This window comes from Callorhinus ursinus, unplaced genomic scaffold (assembly GCF_003265705.2).
Source record: "Callorhinus ursinus isolate GAN/ISIS: 27379988/994484 unplaced genomic scaffold, GSC_fseal_2.0 scaffold12, whole genome shotgun sequence".
NCBI classification, from domain to species: Eukaryota; Metazoa; Chordata; class Mammalia; order Carnivora; family Otariidae; genus Callorhinus; species Callorhinus ursinus.
The window spans coordinates 58,473,093-58,487,481 of record NW_027397074.1 but is presented as its reverse complement, the minus strand read 5'-3'; the positions used below and the strand labels follow the sequence as shown (position 1 = coordinate 58,487,481).

Genomic DNA, 14,389 nt, shown 5'->3' with positions numbered 1-14,389 from the left:
ATGTAACTGTTATTAAAGGCTAATATAGCAAAATATTAAACCACAGTGGACACTGAACACAGGAGTAACATCTGCCTCACAAAATAAATTTATTATTTTTGGGGCGCCTGGGTGGCTCAGTTGGTTAAGCATCCGACTCTTGGTTGCAGCTCAGGTCGTAATCTCAGGGTCATAAGACTGAGCACTGCACTGGGCTCTGTGCTGACTGCAGAATTTAAGATTCTCTCTCTCCCTCTGCCCCTCCCCACTGTGCACACTCGCATGCTCTTTCTCTGAATTAAATAAGTATTTAAAAAAAAGAAATTTATTATTTTTAAGGATCAGATAGTATCTTTTAAATGTGAAAATAAGGTTTTACCACATGAAGAAATGCAATAAAAGAAGCTCCCTCTATTCCAGTAAACTAAACTGAAATAAAAATGTTACCATTAGAAATAAGATCAGCATTATAGAATAAGGATTTCCCCCATTAGTCACCGGTTAATACGTAATCCAGGTTGGCAGAAACTGAAAGCCAACTGGCCAAATGAAGCAAATTCATTCTGAGTCATTCCATCTAGTTCTCTTTGGCTTTAGCCACATCACTTTCCAATGGGAGCCTTTCATCCAGTGGCAGTAATTTTCCCCAGAGGTGCCAAACGTCTGATAGCTGTGTAAGTCACTCATTAATTAATTCATCCATCCAGCCAAGATTCCCTGAGTTCCTAGTATGTGAATGTCAGGGATTAATTTACCCTTTGGTAATGTAAAGATGAATAAAATAAAACTTATGCTCTTGAGGGCTCATTTTCTACTGGGAAAAACATATAAATAAATAATACTTAATATTTACAGAATCATTAATGGTTACTACTTCCTAGGGGAATAATTGCCATTTTAGCACCTTTACTGATGAAAATTAAAAATTCTAATTTTTACGATGTATAGAATTAGGGCATAATTGGTGAGTCCACATTCTCTAAAACTGGTGCAATTTCTGGTTTTTATAGGCTAGTAATAGAACTATGTATTACTCTGATGTAAAACAGGCTTGTTAACAGTGCAGCTACTATTCGAGAAGGGGAACGTGCTAAGGATTAAGATCTGGAATCTGTTATAGAAGAATGTGTGGGTGCTGTCACAGGAAAATGGGAAAGCCTTGTTTTCATATAAGGCACATTCTCCCATCAGCTTCTTCTGCATCATGCTGGCAGATGCCTGCTACCTTTTGCAGCACATATAGAATAAAAGGGATCAGAGGCCATTCAGTATCAATGGCAAAAGCTTTTTAGAAAAAAAGAGAAAAAAAGAGAAGAGTGCAGTTCATTTCCTGCCTTCTGCTTGCTTTCTTTTCCTGCTAAATATTTCCTCAACACTGTGTATGCAAGCTGTTATTGCTGCTCTGGCTGGCTTATTACAAATATTCATCCTCTTTGTATAAAGAAATTGGAGTGCATTGTAGAGATGATATATGTTGCTTCAGATCAGGGGAATGCTATAAATTCCATCTTTTGATGCTGTCCAGCAGTGTACAAACTGCTATAAACCAGGACTTCATAGAGTTAGTCACTGTTCTCAGGGTAAAGAAAGACTAGAGGAAGATATGAGTAAAAACATTGGAACTTAATGATTTTCATAAAGAAGTAAACTGCACCTTCCAAGAAACTAGAGTTGCCATTATGAAAAAGATGAAGAAAGAATGTGATTTATTTTTCTTATATTTAGGAGATTATCAAATTGCCTCCCTGCACAGGGGCAAGTCCCCATGGATATGATTTGTAGGGCCCTATTTCTGCAGAACAGAAATCAAGTGGCTTGTTATCACTGCTCTGTCAGTTGCTTTCACCATTGTCTAAGCTCCTAATCTGCAAAGGCAGAAGATAAAATGCTTACTGGAAAATTGTATTTAACAAAAAGCTGAGTGGAAATACTTACCTCTTCCTATGACTTCATTGAAATGCACAATCAGGCTACTCGGCCCAATCACTACGTGCTGGACTGCCTGGACCAGCTCTGGATTTAGAGCACTGAGGTCAATGTGGACAGTATTTTGCAATAATGGACTGGATATATCAGAGTCCCCACTAGTGAGCATGGGGGACAGGTCCGTCAGAGGATACTGTACTTGTCTGCATGATCCATTCTGAGATGAGTTAGGAAACTGGTCTGCAAGATAAAGCAAAATTATTAGAGAACAAAGCGAAACCTCATTTAGTGGAGACTACAACAGGGCAACAAATTAAATTAATAATGAAGTCTGGATTTTATAATAAGGAATGGTAGTTTTGTTGTTGAATTAGGCTAGAAAGAGCCTTTACAAAGGAATTGGTTTAATAAAAATGATAATTTGGGAAAAGATACTGGCTTACATATACAAGAGTTGGAACAAAATGTGTATAAATTTTCTTTTAAATAAATTAAGCATTAACTTTGAAACCTTGTTTACTCTCATTTCCTTAGATATTTCTCTTTTCATATATAGCAAAAAGCCATGCTTGAGGTTTATTTTTTAATATACTATATTCTTAAGATTGGGAAGCAGCAAAAGTAGTTTGCTTTTGAGAGACTAGTGTTTATTAATGGAACTAGTTTGTATTGCTCAACATCTATATGGATTCCTGGCCAAGGAAAAGTATAGTATAGTGAAACTAGAAATATATAATGGTTAAAATTTCAGAATTGAAGGCTTTTAACATTACTGGTAAATTCTCCCCTGTGTGGTGATGATGGCAGATATAATGGGATCCCCCCATTCAGAGAAGGCTAGAATGGGTTAGTGTGCCATACCCACTGCTTAATTGAGGGCACTTGGAAAGGGATCAGCATTCCTTCTAAGTTGATCTTTACAACCAAAGCTCTATTAGAGCCTCAGGCAAGGTTTTCTGCTTCAAGGTGAAGCTTTTTCATAAGAAATTGTGGGGCTGAAGATAAATTTCTTAGTGAGAAACAGGGCAGAGAAGCCACCAGGTGCTTTGCCCTTTCCACTGGGAATCCAAACTATCAAGGACAGGGCATCATATCTGCAACTGATGAAGATGAACTAGGCAGGGTGTTGAAGTATATTAGTATATAACATGGGGAGAGGCAAGAGGGCTTGGGAGGGTCCCTGTTGGCATTAAAAGATAATAGAGCTTGTTTGCAAATGACTAGGAAAGTCAGAACTTGAGAGGGGGCATAAAAAAAGTTGATGGTACTCTGACTATTCCTAACCCTGTTTAAGCATTCTTAGTATTTTCCATAGTGTACAGTTTGGTTAATATCGACTTGGCTAAAGCAGTAAACCTCAACAGTTGTTCCTCAAAAGGTTTGGGGGCCACTTATAGTTACAGTAACTAACTGGAAATAGGACAGATACATCCTTAAAGGAAGGATGCAGAACCTCAGGTGAGTACCTGGAATGTTGGATGGGCGAGGGAAGAAAGAAGCTTAGCTGGGTGCTGAGGTTCTTTCAATCCCAGAGTCAGGCTCTTCAAAACTTCCCCAGGGGAAAGAAATGCAAATAAGCCTCTCTGAGCTCATTTCCTTCACCTTCACTTTCCAAACCTTTGCACCCGGAGATCAGAGTTCTGAATTCTCAGGGTGCAGAGACTGAGGGAAATCCTTGGTGAGATACAGGGAAAAAAGTCCTCTCGCATAGAAATTCTACTGGCCCGTAGGCTAAGTTCAAACACGTGCAAACTCGAATTTAAACCAATGATGTGAGACTCTGTTGTAATGCCACAGAGAACTCTGGGTCTGCATGAGACTGATGGGGAGGCTGTCTCCACCAGACATAGAGAGGAATGCTGTGTAGCTGCCTCTTCATTAGATGCTGGCCGCGCATTCCCTCATTCTCGTCTCTCATGACCTTCTTTTGTCTATTTTACTTTTCCGTGTCTTGAAAGTTCAGCTTCAATGTAGGAAAGATGATGAAACTCAAGCTTCTCAGGAATGTTGAAAGAGGTTTGTTCAGTAACAAGGTTGAAGGATTAAATGAGCTTTTTTTAAAAAAAAATACTTGTGAATTATAATGATCTCAGATTAGAGCTATTAAGTGTGAATATAAAATACTAATAGATATAAATTTCAAAGCTATAAACTGGGTCTGATTTGTTCATGTTGTTAAGGGCATGTATTTTCAAAGGCAATGCAGTCATGCGGGCAAAGACAATATTTATGTGTATCTCTTCAGAACTAATGTAAGCTTCAAAAACTGAGAGGCAGTGAGGGTTGAAAAAGTTAAAATACGAAGTGCCTCATTGCTCTTGTACTTGTTTTGATGAGCAATTTCTAGTTTTCCAGTATCCCCAACCACTTGTGACTCATTTTATTTGTCCAATGGTAAATATTCAACAGGGAAGTGCCTGTACTTGACTCACGTCCTGGAACTTCTAAAGATAAAGAAGCAGATACAATACAGACATTTTGCTTTTACCAGGAGACTTGAAATAAAACAATGTGAAATTCTCTGGTTAACCTGACCAGTATTAGGCCTAGTGTTTTGCAAAGCAGAGGGTGTTAACCACTCCTTTTTAAATGGCATAACTGAAGGTTTTTATTGGATAAGACTCAGAATGTATTTAAGTCCTGGAATGTTGGTGGGTAAAAGGCTGTGTACTGACAGCTCACTGAGAATCCTTTAAGGGGATACTAAAGGTATAATTTTAATGCTTGAGGATTCACAGATTAAAAAAAAAAGTATCAGTGCCCACTTATATTTAAATAAATATAAGTTTTGTATCTTAAATCTTCCTGGGTTGTTAAAAGAGAGCTTCACAACTCCTTAGCATTGAACTCAGATGATAAAGATCTTACCTTTGCTCAAATGGATTTTAAAATTGACATTTTTGTGAGAAGAAAACTTAAAGACTCTAAAGATCTAATGTAATATGTACATGAGTCCATTTAAAAATAAGAGCCATATAATTCTGTGTCAAATTAAATACTTCTTTGGCCAAAGAAGATGCAAATACTTCTTTTTTATTTTTATAAAAATATAAAGGCAAAACCAAAAATAAACAACAATGCTACAACCCACTGAGGTATATGTATAGGTATTTCTTAGAATGATAAACTGAAATATACCTTCTGGAAAAGTAGCTCGGTAGTCTACAGATTCATTTGAAACCATTTCTGTAGTTGGGCTTACACTTCGGGCACTTACAAGCCTATCCAAATGAGGAGTGTGTACTCTTGCATCATAGCGAACTAATTCACTGCCCAGATCTTAAAACAGAGAGAGAGAAAGAGCTCGTTAAAGACTTGGCTATCATGGGTCCCAGTAGACCTTGACCCAGTAACCAGAACTCATGGGTTTGTGCATTGCATATAAGACAACACACATGAATCGATGGCATTTTTAAACTGTAATGACTGTATACTTCAGGTAACTTCTCAAAGCAAATAGTAACAACAAAAAAAATGCACCTTTAATTTGCTTTCTCCTTTTCAGCCACAGGAAAAGCCCGAGTAATAATAAGACTATTAATGATATTGAGATAACACCAACAATCAATCCTGTGAAATTCTGATCTGGCTGAACAATTACTTTTCCAAGGACGGTTGAAGAAACTGCTTGCTTCCACTAAAAATGACAAATACAGAAAAGTGAGAAGTTAGCCATGACAAATACAAAATATACTACACAGGTTGAATCACTCTCCTTGGACCCAAAGTACCAGCTGGTTATTAATGTCCTAGAAGTGGCATAATTGTCTCCAGAGCAACAAGATATTCCTCAATTCTGTTTCAGTGTTCAAATAATTAGGGGCTACTGATCCCTAAAGTACTTTTGGTTTGTACTTGTAACTAGGTATTAGGGATAAAAAGATAAATAAAAACCAGTTTTTGGTCTTGAGGAGCTAAATTATAGAAAGGGAGACAAACACATAAATAAGTGATAACACAGTATGAAATATACCTTAGAAATATGAATAATCAGTAAGAAACAGAGACCACGGGACATTCACTCTATCTTGAAGGATTAGGTAGGGGGCAGAGAAGACTTCCCATAAAAGGTAAATAATCACATGGAATAATAAAGTTGCAAAATATTTTTATTTCAGTTTTGAGACATAGAAGAAATCTTTGAGGATCCTTCTGGCTTTAACATGGTATGATTTTTAGGATTTATGGTCCTTCTGAATTTTAAACTCTGATATCATGATTCAGCCTTAAATTTTATAGTATTTTTGTACTTTCCCATTTCATAACTCTCCCCCCTTCCATTTTAAAACTTTTTAGAAGACTTCAGGAATCCTTTAAAATTCACTCATTCTTGGATAAACAAAATGTGGTATATCTATATGATGGAATATTACTCAGCCTTAAAAAGTAATAAAGTTCTGACACATACTAGAACCTGTATGAACCATGAAAACATGCTAAGTAAAATAAGCCAGACACACAAGGACAAATATTGTATTATTCCACTTATATGAAATATTTAGAATAGGCAAATTCATAAAGACAGAAAATAGATTAGAGGTTACTCAGGGCTGGAGAAGAGGAGGGAATATGACAGTATGGCTTAATGGTTCCAGAGTTTCTCTTTGGGGTGATGAAAAAGTTTTGGAATTAGTGGTGATGGTTGCACAATACCGTGAATATAATTAATGCCACTGAATTGTACACTAAAAAATAGTTAAAATGGCAAATTTTATTTGTATTTTGCCATAATTTAAAAAAATTAATAAGGTAATACACCCAAAACCACTGAGCTGTACACTTTAAATGTGTGAGTTGTATGGTGCAACATGAAAGAAGTTATTATACAATAGTTTAATTCCTATTTTACCCTGTTCATTCATTTGAGGTCACTGTGGAGAGTGGCAGTACCAGGAGGCTCTGGCCTCCTGGTACAAAGAGGTGGGGGGAGGGTTTGGGGTGTGCCCTTATCCCTCCTGAGAGTTACAATAAATTTTGTCAAAAGTGGGGCATGCTGGAGAGGGAGTGTGCCTAGGAAGGACTTTTGCGATCCACCCTCTAAAGCTTGGGAAGGAGACAGTGCAACAAAAACTCACTAATTCTAAAGTAACAACTAAGAATCGAGGCTGAGCTGATGAGCCAAAGCCAACACACAAATGAGCTTTAATGATTTATTTTAAGCCTGCAAGTGACATAATTATACTGGCATCTTTATTTACATCATGAGAGAAATACAGGAATCCCACCTCTATATTTAGCTCGTTGTTCAATTTCAGCAGGTCATTGGGGACCTTGCATAAAACGGCTTCAGAATCCGAGTATATAGTCTCACAGCTCTTATTTCCAACTTTTAACACTTCACCTTTAACTGCTTCAGGGTCAATATCATTTCCCTGAAAGAAAAAAAGAGGTTGTTAACACTTCACAGTTTTGCAGGAATGCTAACAATTGTGAAAGAACATAAATATATTGCAAACATAGGCCATGTTGTTTGCCAAGACATATGATTTTATGATACTCATTTGCATGGGAATTTGGATAGTTGCAAGAGAGCATGATCATTTGGGGGCACTAATTAGGATTCACAGCATATAGCTTTTTATGATTTTTTTTTTAAGATTTTATAATGTCCACACCCAATGTGGGGCTCAAACTTACAACCCTGAGATCAAGAGTTGCATGCCAGCCAGGTGCCCTTATAGCTTTTCTATCAAACTGGATTTTAGAGCCAAGGAGAGATTTTTGTTCCACACCCTTCCATCCAATGACCTCTTACCCACAATCACCTTATTAATGTCTTTAGGGGGTATCAATGGTTGGCAAAAGGGAAATAACTTAGAGATTCAGTTGTTGCACTAACACTGCCTCATGCAGTGACACTGAACCTTGGCTCTACTTTTAGAATCACATTAAGAGAGCTTTACAAAATACTGATGCCTGGGTCCTATCTCCAGAGATTCTGAACTAACTGATCTATGTTAATATATTCCTTTTGTGTTTGAGTTGGGCAGTTTCTTTTCATCCTTCCTGCACAGCTGAATCTTACACATAAATAAATTCATTTTTACAGAAATTCCTGTGAGATGTTATATGACCCTCATTATGATTTCAGGGCATGATTACATTATTTTGAATACTTAGTTACATGAGGATTTAAAAAAAAATTTGCAATTTGACATATTTAGTTAACTGAATTTAAAAAATATCAACATTTTGTTGAAGAAACCAATAATTAGCCTTGGGAAAGAAGTGAAAATGTAGGCACAACTTCTCATATCAAGACTTAATAAGTACAGGGGGCGCCTGGGTGGCTCAGTCCTTAAGTGTCTGCCTTCGGCTCAGGTCATGATCCCAGGGTCCTGGGATCGAGCTCCGCATCCTGGGATCGAGCCCCGCATTGGGCTCCCTGCTCCACGGGAAGCCTGCTTCTCCCTCTCCTACTCCCCCTGCTTGTGTTCCCTCTCCCTCTGTGTCTCTCTCTGTCAAATAAATAAATAAAATCTTAAAAAAAAAAAGACTTAATGAGCACAGTTATTTATTAAAAGATAAAAGGATAATATATAAAAACATATTACTATTTTACTTATGGACGAAGAGCAGCCAGTAATAACTATAGTACCGCCACCACTTTGTTTTATGTGATCTTTAGTACTTGGCAAACCACTTTTAAATACATTGTCTTACATGGATTTCAATAGATTGGTAGGTCAGAAATCACTCTGGGGAAAGAAGGTAGAAGAAAATACTTCTTTCGAACATGAATCTGGAGTCTAAGAAAAAAATGGATAGAGACAAACCCTATCCTTCTATTTTCTAGATAGTTCTAGAGGCAGTATGTGTATGCCATTGAACCAGGTCAGCCACACAGGGCAATTCAATGTAAAAGCACATAAATCTAACAGGTCACTTTGGGGCTTCAAATGACAACTTGTTGGTTAGGTCTGAGGAAGGGTAAGGCACGCACTCACATATTGGAGGGAATTCAGGGAATGACAAAGAAAAGAGATTAAAGAGCTGCAGGGCTTGATTTATGAGGGAATGACCAAAATGTGTCTTGCTTGCTTAGAGGATAACGAAGGCTGGGGGAAGGGATGAACATACTGCATTTGCACTTCCAATACTCCTTTTAGGCACAGGTCTCCTTGGATATTGCATAAAGGCTTCTCTAAAACAAAAACAGACCACTCAGCTAACACTGAACCCCTTTTCATTTGTGCCTAGTAGGGAACATACAATAAATGATGACATATAAGTAATTACTATCAGCTTTGTATGTGTAATTGTTTTAATAAAAGTCTACTATCCAAGATGTCACAAAAGGGATACTGGCCATCCACTATTATATGTAGAGGGGTCCAAGTCAGAAAAAAATAAAAATAGATATAGGGTACTTTTTGTCATTTAAAATAAACATATCTTGGGATGCCTGGGTGGCTCACTCCATTAAGCATCCGCCTTCGGCTCAGGTCATGATCCCAGGGTTCTGGGATCAAGTCCCACATTGGGCTCCTTGCTCAGCAGGGAGCCTGCTTCTCCCTCTGCCTACCACTCTCCCTGCTTGTGCTTGCTAGCTCTCTTTGACAAATAAATAAATAATCTTAAAAAAAGAATAAACACATCTTTATGGAGTTGTGGGAAAAATGCATGTGTTTAGAACTTTTTTTAATTTACTTTTTATTATTTAATATTAACTATTATTAAATAGAAGAACATAACAATTGGCTCAGTTCTTCAGTCATTAAAATGGTAATATACTCTTAATAAAGCAGCACAGAAAAAACTTTCTGGTCTTCAATCCCCTGCACACATAGAGCAATTTAGAATTATAATTATCTCATTTTGTCTTGTAAAGACAGCCCCCTCCTCCCCCCTGGGTTGGTATTATTGTCATTCCAGCTTTACACATTCAGAACTAAGGTTCAAGAAGGGACTAGGTCAGGAAGCAAATCAAATTCCATTTGATCTACTGTGTGTTAGACACAATTCTAGTTACTGAGAAGATAAAGATGAACAGAGGTTTTTCTTTTCACTATACTATTAAAATAAATATATTTTCTTTTTTTTTAAAAAATATTTTATTTATTTACTTGACAGAGAGATACACAGAGAGAGGGGAACACAAGCAGGGGGAGTGGGAGGGGGGGAGTGGGAGAGGGAGAAGCAGGCTTCCCATAGAGCAGGAAGCCCGATGCGGGGCTCAATCCCAGGACCCTGGGATCATGACCTAAGCCGAAGGCAGACGCTTAATGACTGAGCCACCCAGGTGCCCCAATAAATATATTTCTAAAGTGAAAACTTATTACTCCTAATGTGTTATGTTAGGATGTCCCTTATTCCTTTCATCTCCAACTCTGGCCAGGTGTGACACAGTGTTTCTATCTAGGATTCACACCTGGGGACCCATGTCTGAGCTGGTTACAGAACATAGTGGATGGTGGCAGTAGGTAGAATTTCAAAAATAGCATTATATATAGAGGGAGGGATCTTACAAGATTTCATATATCCAGGTGGCCACAAGATTGAGTATGGGAAAGCCAGCTAGAGCAGTGAGGTGCAAGTTGGTAGAGGACCCAGAGAGGCAACAGTCCAGGGAGGTTGGCAAGCAGAAAGTCAGCAAGCTGGTGGTGATAGGATCAGGAGGGGGAGATTTACACTTCCTCCAGAATATAGGAGCCCCTCAGTTTAGAGAGTAGGCAAAAGAACCCTCACAGAAGCCTTCAAAACTGAGTTCCACAGGATGTTAATAGGCATTTGCAGAAATTTCCTGGTCATTTGGGAAAAGCTGCGTGAACTAAAATTAAAATGGTTTCTTCACTGCCTAGGTGGGGCACCGTGAAACTGCTGATCTTCCTGTCCCCTTTTCCTGGTTCAGCTGACTTCTCCAGACTGGACCTCTGAAGCATCTCTATGACCATATACATCAATTTGCTCCAAAATAACATAAATTCCCAGGTCAGTGTCAGGCAGTCTTTGTTCCAGCATTACATATTGTACTTCTCTACTTTCCATAAAATATGCCCATGCACAGAGAGTCATGTAATAAGATAATTAGGGAAAAGATAGGGTTTCTTTACAAATATATAAAAATCAATTCTGTGTAAAGAGTTTAGAGCTCTCTCATCTAAAGAACTGTATAGATATCTATATTCCATATGATAGAAAAGTTTCTCTATTATGAAAGGTATTTTGGTATACATTAAATGAAAGTTGATATGAAAAGCATTGTAATCTACTGTAAAGATGAAATTTGGAATCAAGAGACTTGAGTGTGAGATCTAGTTCTGCTATTTGCTCCCTAGGTAGCCCAAGACAAATCACCTAAGCTTTCTAAACCTATGTTTACTTATCTGTAAGTGGGGATAATCATTACTGGACCTCTAAACTGCACAGGTCTGAGTCTGAAATGAAATAATATATATCAAAGTACTATGTTAACTAATCTTCCACAAAAATGTGAGCTGCTGTTGACATAAACATGGTGCCCTGGTGTGTACTCCAAAGGAGATGTCTATTTTTGATGACCACTATCCACAATTGGTCCTGACTAACTTGGAACCTTGGCCATAAACTACCTCCCCCATCAATGGGATTTCTGGTTCATTCTGAGGAATGACTGATCCTTGGTCTCTCTTACATTCTCTTGATCAGAACTTGGCTGAACCTCTTGGTCGTGGCATACTGCTGACTGAGGCAATTCTCACAACTAGGGCTGGAGACTATCACAATCTCTTTTTATTTTATTTTTATTTTAAAGATTTTATTTATTTGACAGAGAGAGAGAGAGAGACACAGTGAGAGAGGGAACACAAGCAGGGGGAGTGGGAGAGGGAGAAGCAGGCTTCCCGCAGAGCAGGGAGCCCGATGCAGGGCTCGATGTGGGGCTTGATCCCAGGACCCTGGGCTCATGACCTGAGCTGAAGGCAGATGCTCAACGACTGAGCCACCGAGGTGCCCCTCACAATCTCTTTTTAGCCAGGGAATTCCTGTATGCATGGCTGCTTGAGGACCATGAACTCCTCCTGGCAATAAGGAACAACTCTCTAAACACGTAATTCTCTCCATAGCTTTCACTGATGGAATACAAACCTACTTCACACTCATGTTTTGAACCGTAATTGGACAAGCACAACATGAAATAAACTGGCATCCTTTCTTTTGATAAAAACAGTCCACTGCATGTCTGGAAGAGGACTTTTCTTTCTTTTCTTTTCTCATGCTTTGCTTTCCTTTGTTTCTGTCCCAAGAGAGGCAGAGGTTTTCATGTGATCCACTTTAGAAACCGATAAAGGGTTAAAGAGCTGTCACACAATCTTTCCTTACACCTTAGATTCCCTCTTATATATAAAGCAAATGGACTATGGGAGATTGAATGATGATACCAAAATAATCCCTCTAAATCATCCCTATTCTCCCCAAACTGCCACTCTGTGAGATGACAGATGTTATACCCTTGTTAGAGAAAAGAGTCATTTTGTATGAAGAGAAAAAAAGAAAATGTTTTGTGTCTATTTCCAGAGACCCCTTGGGCCATGTTGGGAACAGCATCGAAAGGCTAAGGATGATGTCAAATCATGTTTTTCTAGGTCCAACAATTTTGTAGGACATTGAATAATGGGTATTTAATTTACAGAAAAAGTTTTCTCTTCTATATAAGACTGTGCTTGGAAGAGTGGATAAAGAACCATTTATTTCTAATCCTTCCATCAGAGATAGAGGAACAGAAAAATGGTTTGGGCATAAAAAATATTTGCAAATATACCTTTGTTTTCATCAAGAAAAACCAAATGGAATCTTTCTTTTTTTTTTTTTTTAAGATTTTATTTATTTATTTGAGAGAGAGAATGAGATAGAGAGAGAGCATGAGACGGGGGAGGGTCCGAGGGAGAAGCAGACTCCCTGGGGAGTCTGATGCGGGACTCAATCCCGGGACTCCAGGATCATGACCTGAGCCGAAGGCAGTCGCTTAACCAACTGAGCCACTCAGGTGCCCCCAAATGGAATCTTTCAAATGGCAAACACAGTAATTGTTGAAAGCAAAAGGTCACACTAGATTAGTTTTATTGAAAAAAAAAGAAGTGATAAAAGCTCTTTCTCCTTTTCTAAAACTAATTAAAGAAGCAGATGAAAGAACTTTGCTGTGGTAAACATGCTGTTCACTGAAGCAGGCTCCCATTTAATTTCATGCTGGGCTTGCTTAATTATTGTACAAAACACAATTCGAGGTTAGTAAACTTATATGAGTATGAACGTGTGCATGAATTTGGCTGTAGATAAAATCTTGTTGAAAAAGCAGAAAAACTTCAGTAGAAATGTATTGTTACTTAGATGGAGATGATCTACAGGAACTTATATCTAAACAAGGACTATCCTATTACTTTGTATTTGTTCATATTGGCATCTAGGCTATCTTTCAGAGGAAAAATTCTGAATGTCTAAAACAACAATGGTGAAGGGTAAGTATTTTGCTGTTTCTAGTGACTGGGGCTACCGATAAAGTCTTGATCATTTTGCCATTTTATTACCACTTGAGGTAAAGATGACTGAAGTGACATAAGAGAGTTGTACTCTAGTCCTTGTTTTGCCACTGTTCCATCACTTGTCAAACCACTTAACCTCTCTGCTTTTTATAGTGTTCTTTGTTTGCAACAGGCTGGGCTAGAAAAGATAATTTGTTATTCTCCAGTTGAATTACATTTAGAGGCTGCTATATTCCTATAGTAGAGGAAATCCAGCTCCATTTAGAAATCAGCTTAGAGATGACCATACTCAGATACAAAATTCCAAGTATTTCATGGAAGTACAAAACTACAACTGATGCATTTACTTTCATGGTTCTTACCTTTTATCTTATAATGAGCACATTTAGGTGTCCAGGGAAATGTATAACAGCAGCAGGATAATGCATTACAGGCAGCCTATTTAATAGATTGTGTCCCACATTTGCTACTTATTAATACACACACAGAAAGAATTTTTAAACGCTTCATTAAAAAGCAGTCCATGATTATACTTAACTTTTAGTCTTATGCCAAAAAGATTTGTTTTTTGAAGCTTAGATATTTGCTGATGTAGTATAAGATAATGACCCAGTACAACAATTCTATTCATACAGCTATGAAGTCAATTAAGTTCAAGTTGATGATTTCAGAGAGCATTTTTAAGCATTTCTTACCTTAATTTCCAGTACATTTTCATTGCCTATTGAGATCATCACTGGCTTTTCAAAAGGCTTAAACACGGGATTATGTACATAAATGAGATCAAAGTATTTGGAATGGATCCCATCTAACATGAAAAAGGCTTTGGTTTTCAGAGGGAGGTGCAGATTCAGCTGTTGCAGTGAAGGAGTTGTACAGCAGATTATCTCTGAGCTAGAGCGATGTTGACATGCCTATAGTAAGACACAGTTATCCACTTTAGACAGAAGATAGCTTGACAACATCAATAGCAACTTCCACAGTTCACTGTTTTAGACAATTAAAAATATATAATTTTTGAAAAAAAT

At 37.8% G+C, this 14,389-nt stretch overlaps 1 protein-coding gene across 2 annotated transcripts in view; it reads right to left on the bottom strand.

Annotated features, from left to right (window-relative positions):
- Positions 1 to 14,389, bottom strand: part of MET (MET proto-oncogene, receptor tyrosine kinase) — a 112,741-nt gene that overhangs the window by 17,473 nt on the left and 80,879 nt on the right. For both annotated transcript variants that reach the window (XM_073899103.1, XM_025873211.2), the window contains 5 exons: positions 14,057 to 14,275; positions 7,131 to 7,277; positions 5,386 to 5,542; positions 5,044 to 5,184; positions 1,915 to 2,145 (listed from right to left, as the gene is read on the bottom strand). In XM_073899103.1, coding sequence (XP_073755204.1) covers positions 1,915 to 2,145; positions 5,044 to 5,184; positions 5,386 to 5,542; positions 7,131 to 7,277; positions 14,057 to 14,275 — 895 coding nt within the window. The remainder of the gene's footprint in view (positions 1 to 1,914; positions 2,146 to 5,043; positions 5,185 to 5,385; positions 5,543 to 7,130; positions 7,278 to 14,056; positions 14,276 to 14,389) is intronic.